Raw genomic sequence first — 14,489 nt, forward strand, 5'->3', positions numbered from 1 at the left:
CTCCAATTTTAATCCAGACATAAGTAGTGTGGTATTTAACCTTTTCCCCAATTAAATTCAGGATAACCTGTTTAGGCCTTTTATACTTCACATTTCCGCTATTCATATTTAATTTGTATGTCAGCTACTTAAAAAGACAAATGTGTTTGGGCTGCAAGCCTGAACATTGTAAGGGTGTTTCAGTCTCGCAGACTTAAATGTGCTAGCAATTGTCTAGTACAGAGGCTCACAAATGGCTTGTATTTGTATTCTGTTCTGACAAGGCATCAAATAATGTTTGTTATATCCAGAAATATTGGTGCCATCAACATGCAGATGGCACTCTGATTTCTCTTTTCCTTTCATATTTGAATCATCAAACCACTACTGGTTTCAGTTCTAGCTTTATGTGAATGAAGAGGAACAAATTAAATCTTATCATGACAAGACCCTTGCTAGACATAAAAGGAATAGGTTTATACTGTCTTTAAAGCAGCAATTTGCATTTTAGGAGTGCTTTCTATCTGTTTCATCTTTTGTCAAGTGTGGGCGGGAGTTTATAGAGAAATCAGATTTTACCTCAGTTATTCATGCTTTAATCAAAGATCTGAAATTCAGACTATCACAAAGACTATTCCATAATAACCCCATGAAGACTATTTATTAAACTAAGGTCTGAAGCATTGAAATATGTTAATACAGTGGCACAGAGATTTTTACTGATTGGGAAGTGAAAAACAAATATCACAATGCACCCTTAAATTTATTAGCTAATTGTTTTTTATTACAAAACAGAGAAGCTTGTGAAACATCTGCAAAACAACCATTTCACTCAGGCTACATAGCTGGATAGGTTTTTTCATTAATCAAAATGCAATAATTGGCTTTATTACTGGGTTGGAATCTAATATGTTTTCATGATCATATCTACACTAATCTAAGAAACCCTTACCAATAGGAGCTGCTAAATCTTTTTATTTATTTTTTCTCTTTTTACCGAGCAAAGAGATTTTTCTTTCCTTTTATCTTTTTCTCATTGCTTTTCTTTCTCATTACTTCCTTTGCCTGGTAGAAATATGTTACTTATTTATTGTTTTCCACAAGCCTTGCCTGGCAGAAAAATTCTGACAACTAAACATCCAGATGTAGTCTCTTCACACCCAACTCCTTTCCCTCCTTCTCCTGTCCCTTGGGCAGCTATATTTTCCCAGGTCATAGTAGCAGACCAAACATTATCTTTATACAGTACTACGAGTGTTCAGAGAGATCAGGGCCACCAAAATGGATTGCCTGAAACAGAGCAGGCAGGAAAACAACAGTGGATGCTAATGGTAGCAATGTTAGTACAAAACAATATTTTGGGGATTTCTCTGCCAGTATAGATAGTAGTTGGGAGAAAAAGGAATTTTAATATTCTGCTTATGGAATAAGATAAATTGTGTTTTTTATTTCATACCATACAGATTGATCATTGGTTTACATTTTTGCTGTACTTTAATATTTGAATGCCTGTTCCACCCAGTTCCTGGAGGATAAAGCCTGTTTCAATTCATTTTAAAAACTCATTGTCACTGCTCTTGTTTGACAAATTACAAATGGTTTGGATTTTTATCATGAATCGGATGAACCCGCAAAGCAGTTCTCTGACTCAGCGTAAGCGAATGGCTCTTGGCATTGTCATTCTTCTTCTGGTTGATGTCATATGGGTTGCTTCTTCTGAACTCACATCGGTAAGTATCATGCTATAATGCAACAATATTGTGATCTTAATTTTTTTTTTAACTTAAGTGAAACTAGTAGTGTTTATGACTACATGGAATACCGCCCATCTCATTGTTAGCCACTGTTTGCTAAACTAATTACTCAAAAAAGGATTTGTAAGGTTTTAGAACTAGCCTTAGATTATACAGTCATGTGAAAAAGCAAATACACGCCACTGAAATATTTCAACTTATTGAAGCATGCACATATACAACAAATATCATGCACCAGTTACATTTTGTAGAATAATTTTGTAATTTTGACACTAGTGCATTCCACCATTAGATAGATGGTAAGTTTTGTAAGTTCCTCCTGTCCAAAAAAAACCTATACTAACCCCTTCCAAGATGGGGAAAATATTCCAAGTGAATATAGGAAGTCCTTGACTTACAACCATTCATGTAGTGACCGTTCGAAATTACAACCACACTGATAAAAGTGACATGACCATTGTAGTATCCATATGTCACGTGGTCAAAATTCAGATGTGTGGCAGTTGGCTTATATTTATGACAGTTGCAGTGTCCTAGGGTCAGCTGATCACCTTTTGTGACTTTCTGCCAAGCGAATCAATGGGAAAGCCAGATTCACTTAACAACGACGTTACTAACTTAACAATTGCAGTGATTCACTTAACTGTGCCAACAAATGTCATAAAATGCAGCAAAACTTACTTAAGAAGTGCCTTGTTTAGCAACAGAAATGTTGGGCTCAATTGTGTTTGTAAGTTGAAGACTACATAGATACAGTTGCAAGAAAAAGTATGTGAACCCTTTGGGATTACGTGGAGTTTTGCATGAATTGGTCATAAAATGTGCTCTGAACTTCATCTAAGTCACAACAATAGAAAAACACAGTCTGCTTAAAATAATATACACAAACATTAGATGTTGCCATGGTTTAATGGAACATAACATGTAAACATTCACAGTGCAGGGAGGAAAAAGTATGTGAAACTTTGGACTTAATAACTGGTTGACCCTCCTTTGGCAGCAATAACCTCAACCAAACGTTTCCTGTAGTTGCAGATCAGACCTGCACAACGATCTGGAGTTATTTTGGACTACTCCTCTTCACAAAACTGTTTCAGTGTAGCAATATTCTTGGGATGTCTGGTGTGAATCGCTCTCTTAAGGTCATGCCACAGCATTTCAATCGGGTTGAGGTCAGGACTCTGACTGGGCCACTCCAGAAGGCGTATTCTGTGCTGTTGAAGCCATTTTTTTGTTGAATTACTTGTATGCTTTGGGTCATTGTCCTGTTGCATCATCCATCCTCTGCGGAGCTTCAGTTGGTGGACAGATGGTCGTACGTTTTCTTGCAAAATGTCTTGATAAACTCTGGAATTCATTTTCCCATCAATGACAACAATCCGTCCAGGCCCTGAGGCAGCAAAGCAGCCCCAAACCATGATGCTCCCTCCGCCATGTTTTACAGTGGGGATGAGGTTTTGATGTTGGTGTGCTGTGCCTTTTTTTCTCCACACATAGTGTTGTGTGTTCTTCCCAAACAACTCAATTTTGGTTTCATCTGTCCACAGTATATTTTGCCAGTAGTGCTGTGGAACATCCAGGTGCTCTTTTGCAAACTTCAAACGTGCTGCAATATTTTTTTTGGACAGCAATGGCTTCTTCCGTGGTGTCCTCCCATGTACTCCATTTTTGTTTAATGTTTTCTTTATTGTAGATGGGTCAACAAAAATGTTAGCATGTGCCAGAGATTTCTGTAGGTCTTTAGCTGACACTCTAGGATTCTTCTTTACCTTATGAAGCATTCTGCGCTGTGCTCTTGCAGTCATTTTTATAGGACAACCACGCCTAGGGAGAGTAGCAACAATGCTAAACTTTCTCCATTTGTAGACAGTCTGTCTTACCGTGGACACATGAACATCAAGGCTTTTGGAGATACTTTTGTAACCCTTTCCAGCTTCATGCAAGTCTACAATTCTTGATCGTAGGTCTTCTGGGAGCTCTTTTCTGCGAGGCATGGTTCACATCAGACAATGCTTCTTGAAACCAGTAAACCCAAACAGGTGTGTGTTTTTAAAGGGCAGGACAGCTGTCAGCAACACATCCAATATCATCACACTGATTGGAGTCAAGGTTGGCTCACTCCTGGCTCCAATTAGCTCTTGGAGAAGTCATTAGGCTAGGGGCTCACATACTTTTTCCTCCCTGCACTGTGAATGTTTACATGTTATGTTCCATTAAACCATGGCAACATCTAATGTTTGTGTAGTATTATTTTAAGCAGACTGTGTTTTTCTATTGTTGTGACTTAGATGAAGTTCAGAGCACATTTTATGACCAATTCATGCAAAACTCCACGTAATCCCAAGGGGTTCACATACTTTTTCTTGCAACTGTATATCACATTTTGATAGCTAGATGCAATTTTTCCGTTTACCTCTTGATTGATTGATTGATTGATTATGTGCCATCAAGTCATTGTCAACTCTGAGTGACCATGTAGACAAGCAAGTTATCCACAATCATTTCTTCTCAAATCTATCTACTAGGAATTTGGTGTCCCATCAGTTGTTCTGGAAGATGTTTCATTACTTCAAGAGACTATCGTAAAATGTGATCCATCAGGCTTGTCCACTCTTTTGGAATTTCAGCTAACCTTGCAAAGGATTTGCAAGTAGCAAAAATGCATACCATCATATGTTAAAATCTTTAATAAATCAGTATGTTCATTTTTGCTTGTCCAGAAATATGCTAATAATTTATGGTATGGAGAGCAGTAATTAATACAAATCCTGGTCTTGATTGAGATTGAGTACGAATCCAGGAATGCTGTATTTCTTAAATAACTTTTTCATGTTTGAAGGTCCATGTAGCTTAATGAGTTTGTGAATGATGGCTTTTCCCCCCTTTCCTCTGCAGTATGTTTTTACTATGTATAAAAAACCATTCTTCAGTACGTTTGCGAAAACATCCATGTTTGTTCTTTACCTCTTGGGATTCATCATCTGGAAACCATGGAGGCAACAGTGTACGCGTGGGTTTCGTGGAAGGCATGCAGCCTTTGTAAGTATTGTTCTGTTTATTGACTTTTATCAGTATTGTGGGTTTTTTATACACAAGATCAAAGTGTAAAATAGAGACAAAAGTCTACATAAACTAATGTTCACTTCCAAATGTTCAGAGTGTACAGTAATGCTTCCATAAGTCTAGCATTTCAAAGTGAATCTTTACATAAACCAAAAATAGCAGTAATGTTTCTTAGGGGAACTGATATGAACATCAAGCTCTCTGTCCTTGAAATCAGTAGTTAGCCTGCGGTTTATATTGTTTGTGATATTCTGCCTCTAGCTGAAGTGTTATTAGTTCATTGATATCACATTAAATGTTGTTTTAAGGAAAACTATTTTATCAAAGTTGATTTCTTTATTAAGATGTCTGTAGTTTTCCTATTGATAAAATGCAGTAAACCCAGTCATTGTACTACTCACAATATCCCATGAGAAAATAAGAACTGACTAATTCATTCAGTTGTTTTCCTCTCTCTGAACTCTCACAGCTAGAAAATACATTAGATTCTTGACAGAACTTGCTTATATATGAAAATGAAGAGCTCTATAACTATATTCATCTGTTTATTTATAGTCCATCTTTATTATTTTTATAAATATCTTAAGGTGGTGAACACACACACTGCTCATTCCTCCTCCTATTTTTCCCACAATAACAACTGTAACAGGTGGGTTGAGAGAGAGTGACTGGCCCACAGTCATCCAGCTGGTTTTCATGTCTAAAACGGGACTAGAACTCACCATCTCCGGGATTCTAGGCTGGTGGATTAACTATTAGCTCATGAACTCAGTTAGAAGACTACGTAGATTTCCATATATTACATAGAATTTTATGCAAAATTTCACTTTCTCTTTAGTTTCTCTATTTTGTATCTTAAATAAATGAGTATTTTGTTCAGAATATCATTTGCCATGAAGTGTCCTGGCAGTCAAATAGCTGAGGATAATCAAGAAGGCTATACAAAATTGGTTCTTAGTGGTACTTTGGAGCATGCATGGGCCTCTGCCTCTAGCTCTATATAGCAGCTGTGGCTTTTGCTGGGATCACAAAAGTGCCCTTTGCAGAGACTGCATGAACCTGAGGAAAAAGTGTAGATGCCCTAAAGAGATGCTTCGTTGTTGTTGTTTTAAGATTGGAATCAAAGCATCACACAACCTAAATAATAGAGTAGTTTATAGTTTAACAGTGATTTAAGAATGACTCTTCAGCTCTTGTTTATAGTTCCCAAATACCCCTTTTGAGATCTGTGATTAATTGCAAATGATATTATGGAAAGTTGAGTGCTTAGATTAGCATTTTTAACTTAAGTTTCTAGCTGGAGAATGGACAACAATGATCATAATTCCCAAATGGCATAGACAGTGATTATTGCTAATGGAAATTGCAAACCAAATCTGGGAAATTCAGATGCTTGTAAATGCTGATGCTTGAATTATCTACCATTTAGATAATTTATTTTGGGGAAAAAATATTAAACTATTTAATAAAATGTGTTAAGAGGAATACATCATAGTCTGCTTTTTGTTTGTTTATTTTTGGCTGACTTCTAGACTAGTGTTCAGCTTCCTGCCAATAGCTGGATAATTGGGAAAAACATAAAAATACTGATTTCTTTTATAGTCAACTTGCCATATGCCCCTGATCACATTTGGTTTTATTGCAGCAACGCTGTTTATCGTCTCTTATTCTTCTCTGGGAATAGTTTTTAAGCAGTGGCAAGTTTTGGCTTTGAAACTGATAGCAGTTCAGGAGCAAGAAGGAGGAAGAATTGGAATGTGGCTGTCAGTGGGCCATTTTTCCTCAATCTGTATATCAGTCAAATATATTGATAATAATAATATTCTCTGACTTAAACGTACTTTTTAAAATCTTTAAAATCAAATCAAATACTTTTTAATATATATATTAATAGAATCTGAGGTGTCAAATTTCTGCTTAGTTTGCAGATGCTGAAAGTTATTTTGCCACTTGTACAACTGACAATACTGTGAATAGTTCTTTGGTAAGTTTTCTCATTTAAGCATTGTATTGCCATATGGCAATATTTATTCATTTCTTTTTTTTTTTTCAAATTAATACTAAAATAAAATTAGATCCAAAAAAGATATCTTGTAGTTTTAAACAAAAGGTGATTAAACATGATAAAGAGAACCATAGTAACAAATATTTCTGATTTGCAAGCGCATTTTATATTTGGCTTTGGGAAATAAGTCTTACAGTTCAAGATTACTTCAGTCATTTGTTTGCATAAAGCTATTTTGGTTAGTGTGTAGTGGTTAAGACATCAGGCTAGAAACCGGGACTTTCTGAGTTCTAGTTCCACCCGGGGCACAAAGGCAGCAGGGTGACTTTGGGCCAGTCATTTCATCACAGCTCTAGGAAGGAGTCAATGGCAAATCACTTCTGAAAAACCTTGAAGACTACAGGGCCTTTATTGAATGGCAGAAAAAATGTGATGGGCCAAAATACCATCTTATAATGCAAAATAGAAGTTTTTATATAGTTAGCTGTACCTCTCTCAACCAACACCATCAAACCATCAAAGTGAAAATTAATTTAATAGGGAGGGTTTTGTTTTCTTTTTTTTTGATAGTTTGTTTTAGGATTGTCTTGCACTGAAATCCATGCTAATTATCACATTCTTGTTGAACTACATCTGAAAATCCAGAAAGGGACTGTATTTGCAGGGATGGAAAACCAATTGACGTTTGAGGGTCACGTTGTATATTAAGAGGCCTATGCACATGTGAATACAAGTGTCTTTATAATTAAGGACCAATTTTGATGTTATTGTAACAAAATAAATTTCTTTTATTTCTAAAAAGATAAATTCATGTCAGAATTGGGTAGTCAGTTTGCTCCGTCATAAAATGGATCTGTGCATACAGGGAACTTCATCAATTTACATGAAGAACATGAGGTTATATTTTCTACTTGGTGGTGGATTGCCTAAGGCCTCCTATAGAAATGAGAAGGTTGTGCTTGAAATTCTGGGTATGCCAAATAAACAGCTGATCTAAGCAGTGGGATTTTAATTCTATTTAGTTCTATAGAGTACCTTTTTGTTCATCACATCGCCCAAAGCTCTTGATTTTGTTTTGATAACTGTGTTACATGACTGGGAATTGGTTACATTGCATTTCAGAGTGAACCTTTGTATGTTCCTGTAAAGTTTCATGATTTGCCAAGTGAAAAAAGTAGCAGCATTAACAGTGATGCTGAAAAAAGTAAGTACATATTTCAGAATTTTAAAAACATATTTTTATATCACCCACTGTGTCCCCATGTAATACTAGAAGTACAGTATGAAAATCCATAGTTAATTGCTTTTGTCTTTTAGTTAAATATTTTGTGTCCCTATATATATATTGTAAATGTAAATTGAAAAATCTTTTATAATTTCAAAAATAAATTAATGGCGTTAATAAAAAAAATAGAGGTAATCTATTAATAGTCAAATCACATTAGTTTTTGCACAAGGCAGATGATGAAATTGTGATTGATAGTCCCATTCATGAAATAGGAAATATTCAAAATTGTTCCTAAATTGAACTTCTCAAGTTTCAATGAAATGTTAGTGAAATCGTAAGAAGAAACAGTAATTCAGGAGTTGTTTAGGACTAGAATATGTAAAAGATTTAAAATCAAACCATGTTGAATTGAAATAAAGGTTAAAATTCAAATGAGCTATTTTCACCATTTTATAATTGTTTGCATTGACAGACTATTTTGGATACAAAACTATCTGAAGTTGAAACATTTCTAGAACAATCTGTGGTGCATCTTGCAAATGATACTTTCAAATGCAGGATAACTTGATTTCAAATGAAACATTTCTAATTTGAAATGGTTTGAATTCAGGATATATTGCATAAAATTACTTTGTACTGAGAATACTATAGATTAGTGTATTTTACAATGCTAGCCATTCAAAATACATATTTATGAACTACAATTCAATTTCTATTTATTACAAAGTACTTGACAAAATAATACTTTGTTTATTTAAACATTCATAACACATTAGCGCCATTAAATAACAGCACATTTTCAATATGGATTAGATACCTTTGGTGTTTATTTTTATTTATCTGTCTTAGAGGAATTAAATTTGAATATATACATGAAGCTAAAAGATGCTTTGTTGTCCTACTTCTATTTCTTTAGAAAATAAGAATCTAGAACCAGAAACAGCATTTTTCAGTTTGGTACACTTAGTTATGTAGGCCTTTAGTTGAATTAACCACAAGATGGTGTGAAAGTCATGCCATACTTAAAATCAAAGGTATAATGTTAAATGCATGAATCAGGTTTTAAAGACCAAATTCATGAAAAATACATTCTTATTGGAAAGCAAATCAGTTACTCTAAAAATTAAGGAAGTCTGGCTTGTTCTTTAAATAAATGCAATCAGTACAAATCAAAACCTCTTAGAGTAAAATCTGCAGTCCCAGGTTATCTTTTCTGTATACTAGCTAATTCATGCTGCTGATATAAACTGTTCAAACATGGGGAGGAACCGTATCTTGCTTGTTTTTCTGTTCCAGACTAATACACAAAATGACCTGCACAATTTTTTTCCCCACCTAAAGCTCCCAAAAAACCTCGTGTAAGATTCAGTAACATCATGGAGATTCGACAACTCCCAGCAAGTCATGCACTGGAAGCAAAGCTGTCTCGTATGTCTTACCCAACAGTTAAAGAGCAGGATTCAATATTAAAAGCTGTAGGGAAGCTTACTGCACCTCAAGTAGCCAAAATCAGCTTTTTCTTTTGCTTTGTGGTACGTCATCTGTTTTAATTGTTGCAGGGTATAAATTGAGTCTTTTAACTCTGATATATTTGCTTAATAGAAGACAAATTATTTGGGGTATCAACTGTTTAACCTTGTTCATATCATTTAGGTAACTGCATAATTTTGGCTTATTCCCTAATTGGTTTAACGTTCCAATTTAATGGAACTGACAATTTTAATGAGCAAAAGCTTCTATTCATTGTGAGAAAAGATATCTGTATTTTATGGTTTTCCGCCTCTTGCAGTAATTCCCCCAAACAAAAAAACACTTTTAACTAATTTGTTGTTTGTTATTCACTTGTAATTCTGTTGCTTCAAATTTCCTATCATCCATCAGACATCAAAACTTGGAGTTATATTTTCCTTGCCTCCACTAGTATGAAAGTGACAAAATTCCATGATTAATTTTCCAAAACTGATCTAGATTCATTAATACTCACATGGCATTTTGAGTCAGGTAGTAGTTCATTTCTAGATCTTAGAATATATTTGGTATTGATATATACGTACATTCCATTAATTTCAGTCATCACAAAATGCATATAATTATATTCTAGCATTGAGATATATATCTGCAAATTTAAGTTGCCTGTAAATTCACTCTGATGTCAGAAAATCTGTTTGGCAGTTTAGAAAAAGGAACGTGTGAGGGTTTTTTCCAGTTCCTGAAAAATTAAGCTTTCCAACAGTTACATTACTTCTTTTAGTGCCTTTAATCCAGGAAAAAAGTTAATTACTGTTAAATTAGCCATGATTAACTTGTCCTATTGGTTATAAAGGTTTGAACTCTATTAATTGGACTTTAACTGAACAGTGTATGAATACATAATAAATTTTCTCTGATTTGAAAGTTGGCATTTTCATGTTCCAGTCAGTTTATGATTGCATTTCACAATCAGGCCATTTCACAGAAAAATAAAAAAATAGCTGTCTAATCTAGATGTATATTTACAATTACTATTATTTTGCAACAGGCATTCGTCTCCCTATATATACATACTGTTAGCATTTTCATAAACTATCTGGAAGCAGGAGGAATTTTTCCCCATTCACAAATGGGAAGAAAAAGAACATAGTGATGTAGCATAAAGGTACCTGCCACCCCCTTCTAGCCATTCTGTAGTTTCACCCCCTTCTAGCCCCCTAGTTATTACCTCTCCTTAATGTTCTCTGAGTTTGGTTTTTTGCTTGCAGACTAGTGAGTATGGGGTTTTAGCGGTGCTAATGTGTATGGGGTTTGCTCCCTATTCATATACAGTAGCTTGCCCTGTCAATGTTAGTGGGGGTGTTGTTTTCTTCTTGGTATTTCCTTGACTAGGGTATTGTTTTCTGCATGATTGTTTGTCTAATTTAATCTCTCTTTAGCTGGAGAGGTTCCTTCTTATCTTTTTTTATTCTCTCTTGAATGATGTGCAAACACAGTTTATCTCTATGCATCTATTGTGGGTTGATTCGTTTGATGCCAAGTTTCCAGGAATTCTATAATATTTTTGGATTTATGTTGGTCTAGGATGCTCACAGTTTCCAAGTTGAAACTATAGTTGGATCTGTCCATGGGTTGTGAGATTAAGAGGTTTTCATCTTATCTTCTGGCTACTAGTTGGTGTTCATCAATGTGTTCTGATAATTTTTTGTCTGACTATCCTACATAGTGGCTATTATTGTATGTTGTAGATGAGTCCTGGTTTTAACTTCTTGAGCCACTGGGTCTTTTGGTTTATATAAGATGTTTTGGGGGGGCTTTTACTGTATATAAACAGCGTATACTATTTGTTTTCTTTTCTTTTCGTAGGTCTTTATGTGTATTTCTCTTTAGCCAGGTTCTTCCTACGTAAACCAAGATTTTTCTGCAGCCCTAGTTCAGTGAAATCCCAATCCACTAGTTTCTAGGCTTTTTTTCCAGCAGCCAGCAAGCTCCCTGCTGCCTTAGTCTCCCAATGGGCAGCAGGGAGCTTGCTGGCTGCTGGAAAAAAAGCCTAGAAACTAGTAGATTGGGATTTCACTGAACTAGGGCTGCAGAAAAATCTTGGTTTATGTAGGAAGAACTTGGCTAAAGAGAAATACAGCATATACTATATATAAACAATACTTAATATATACTATATAAGCTATAATGGATGGATGGATGGACGGATGGACGGACGGACGGACGGACAGACAGACAGACAGACATATGGAGGGAGCAAACCCACGCTTACTAGCATTGATGATGTTACCTAGTTGGATAATGAAACATCTGCAAGCAAACAACCAAACTGAGCACCAGGATTCAGTTCAGGATTACTTCCTAAACTACATATATTCTCTTTTATTGCTAATTCTCCTTCCCTTTGTCATTTTTTTCTAAGCAGGTCAGCATAATAACAAATAAAGCAATGGGCTGAAGCTCCTCATTATTATTTTCAAAGGATGACTATTTTCTTTAAGACCTTTTAGGGCTAATAAGCATACATGCAAATGGATACAATGATGGAGGCTGGTGTTTTATTGATCATGTACTAGTTTCCTATTATTATTATTTTTTAAATGCATTTGAAAGAAAGTTACAAAAGGGAAGGGAGACTAGAGTTTCCAAGACTGGTGTCAATAGATATACTCATGGCAGGGAAGCTCAGCCAGATATTTCTGTTTGTGTTATAATTGCCTAATCCTTTCCTTCTAAATAATTAAAGGGGAAGTTGATCAAAAAGGCTTTGTTCTACCTCTTCTAGTTTTAAAAAAAAAGAGCCCTCTTTCATTTTTCCACTTTTCCATTATTCCTCATCCATTTTTCTAGCAAATGCCTAGAAGAAGCAAATGGCTTTTCTTCTCAGTTTCAATCTGTGGCAGATGGAGAAAGGAAGAAGGAAGGAAAAAATTCTTTGAAGCTGCTATAAAAAGTAGTGAGGACCACTGCGACTGACTGCATGGCAGTATAATCATGCAGGTACCTAACTGGCCTGCCAGCTAGATGCAGGGAGCATACCAGTAGTGATGGCATCCAGGAAAATACAGAGCTCTGGAATGATATGAAAAATCTCTCCATGTTCCTTAAGGCAAACAACAGTAAGGCACTGAATACTTAGGAAAATGAAACAAGCAAAGAGTTCTCCAAGGAACAGACAGCCCTTCTCCAACTCCTGCAGCATTGTGAACAGAGGAACTGAAATAAGGAACAGAGCCTGAAGAACCAGACAACCCCAATTGCAGTGATCCTCTTCCATCCTCCCATTAAACAAGGATTTGGGCAGCATCCATTGCAGTGATTTAAGATGTCACCAGGAGATGCTTACAGAGGTGATCTTTTGGTAGCTGGACCTGGACTAAGTGCCAGCATCAGTGACCTCCATGGCAGCTAGAAGCCTCAAAACACCAAAAAAAAAAAAAAAAAAGCTGGCCGTAGCGGTAGAAACACATGTGTTGTTGTAACATTGTTAGGATAGTGACAGAAGAATTGAGAATCTTTAGACAGTATGTCAGAGGAATAAGAAGTGAACCCTGATAGTTCAAAGGAGAAACAAACCAGTTTTTAGGGTCAGTAATGCTTAGGATCCTGAAGACAGATTTCTGTTGGGTCCAATATATCCATGCAAATGGGCCAATATCAACATTCCTGTGAGTGATTTTCTGGTTGAATTTTACACAGCATTAAATATGCTCATGACATCTCTTCAAAAAAGCTGGAAGAAAGAGAGGCCTAGCAACCTGAATTCCACAAGGTCATCAAATGTTTTCTATTATTCTTTTCCCAAGAAGAGGAAAATGAAGCACTCATGGATCCTACAGAACACAGAAAGTACAAAACATTAAACACAGCAAAGGACTGTGTATATGGATGCCAGATCTTTTCCTAGAAATACAAAGGACACCAAATGTGTCAAGTCCCAATTCATTATCTGGATTTATACCTAGAAATTGAGTGGGAAGATCTGAGCTCCAGCTTTTCAGGTTTGGCTGTGGAATTCATCTTAATAATCAGATGCATCTACCAAGTGATTTGGTGCACTTTTGAATGATGATATTCTGGAGTTGTTATAATAATAATAATAATAATAATAATTAATAATAATAATAATAATAATAATAATAATAATAATTTATTATTATTATTATTATTATTATTATTATTATTATTATTATTATTATTATTATTTGCTTTATATGCCGCCCTTCTCCGGAGATTCAAGGCGGCTTACAATGTGTTAAGCAATAGTTTATAGTGGAAGGGTACAAATGTATTGTGTAGACAAGCATTTGCTTCATGTTCTGATCAGCAAATGCATCTCTATCTTGCCACATTCAAATACCCCACTTCTTCAGAGATGCAAGCCTACCCTGTGTTTATCCTCTATTGGGATATTGATGTCATTGTTTTCTTTGATAAGTCTATAATGCTGGGAAAATCGGAAGAAAAGAGAAGAAGAGGATGAGAGCAGTAAAGTGGATGGAGTTGATTATGACAGCATTGAGTACACCATTGTGAGTTCCAAAAGCTGGGAATAGTTCTTCTTGGAGAAAAGTGACTATACCAGTATAGTCACTATGAATTGACACCAACTTGATGGCACTGTATCAGTCAAAAATTGCTAATAATATATTTCAAATGCTCCCTTGGGGTTCAGGAGGCCAATAAACTTTTCCTTTCTCACAAAACAATATGAGAATTACACAATTCACTGTCAACTGAAGGAGTTAGTTGAATGCATTATGTTGAAATATTCTGCCAGCAAGAAACAGCTTCCTTCTAGCATTGCAACTATACCATCAAAGTACTCCTGCTAATAGACACCTGTAAGCAAACTACATGTATGAAATTGTCTACATTCATTAGACATTACCAGATAGACCAGTTTGCCTCAGCAGATGGTCACATGGTTCTACAGAAAGTGCTTTAATTTTTATTGTCCCTCCCTAAGAATACTGCTGCAGTATATCCT

The 14,489-nt window shown here is 35.5% G+C and overlaps 1 protein-coding gene across 12 annotated transcripts in view; it reads left to right on the forward strand.

Annotated features, from left to right (window-relative positions):
* SLC35F5 (solute carrier family 35 member F5) overlaps positions 1-14,489 on the forward strand; it is a 40,778-nt gene that overhangs the window by 13,355 nt on the left and 12,934 nt on the right. For 7 of the 12 annotated variants that reach the window (XM_087884160.1, XM_087884179.1, XM_034423800.3 and 4 more), the window contains 4 exons: positions 1,443-1,709; positions 4,629-4,772; positions 7,924-8,005; positions 9,371-9,561. In XM_087884160.1, coding sequence (XP_087740286.1) covers positions 1,485-1,709; positions 4,629-4,772; positions 7,924-8,005; positions 9,371-9,561 — 642 coding nt within the window. In that variant the 5' untranslated portion in view covers positions 1,443-1,484. Of the gene's footprint in view, positions 1-1,442; positions 1,710-4,628; positions 4,773-6,717; positions 6,781-7,923; positions 8,006-9,370; positions 9,562-14,489 lie in introns of all 12 variants that reach the window. The other 5 variants (XM_087884145.1, XM_034423777.3, XM_034423787.3 and 2 more) reach the window with 1 other exon arrangement.

Source organism: Pantherophis guttatus, chromosome 1, assembly GCF_059756535.1.
Source record: "Pantherophis guttatus breed Tessera chromosome 1, ASM5975653v1, whole genome shotgun sequence".
Taxonomy (NCBI): domain Eukaryota; kingdom Metazoa; phylum Chordata; class Lepidosauria; order Squamata; family Colubridae; genus Pantherophis; species Pantherophis guttatus.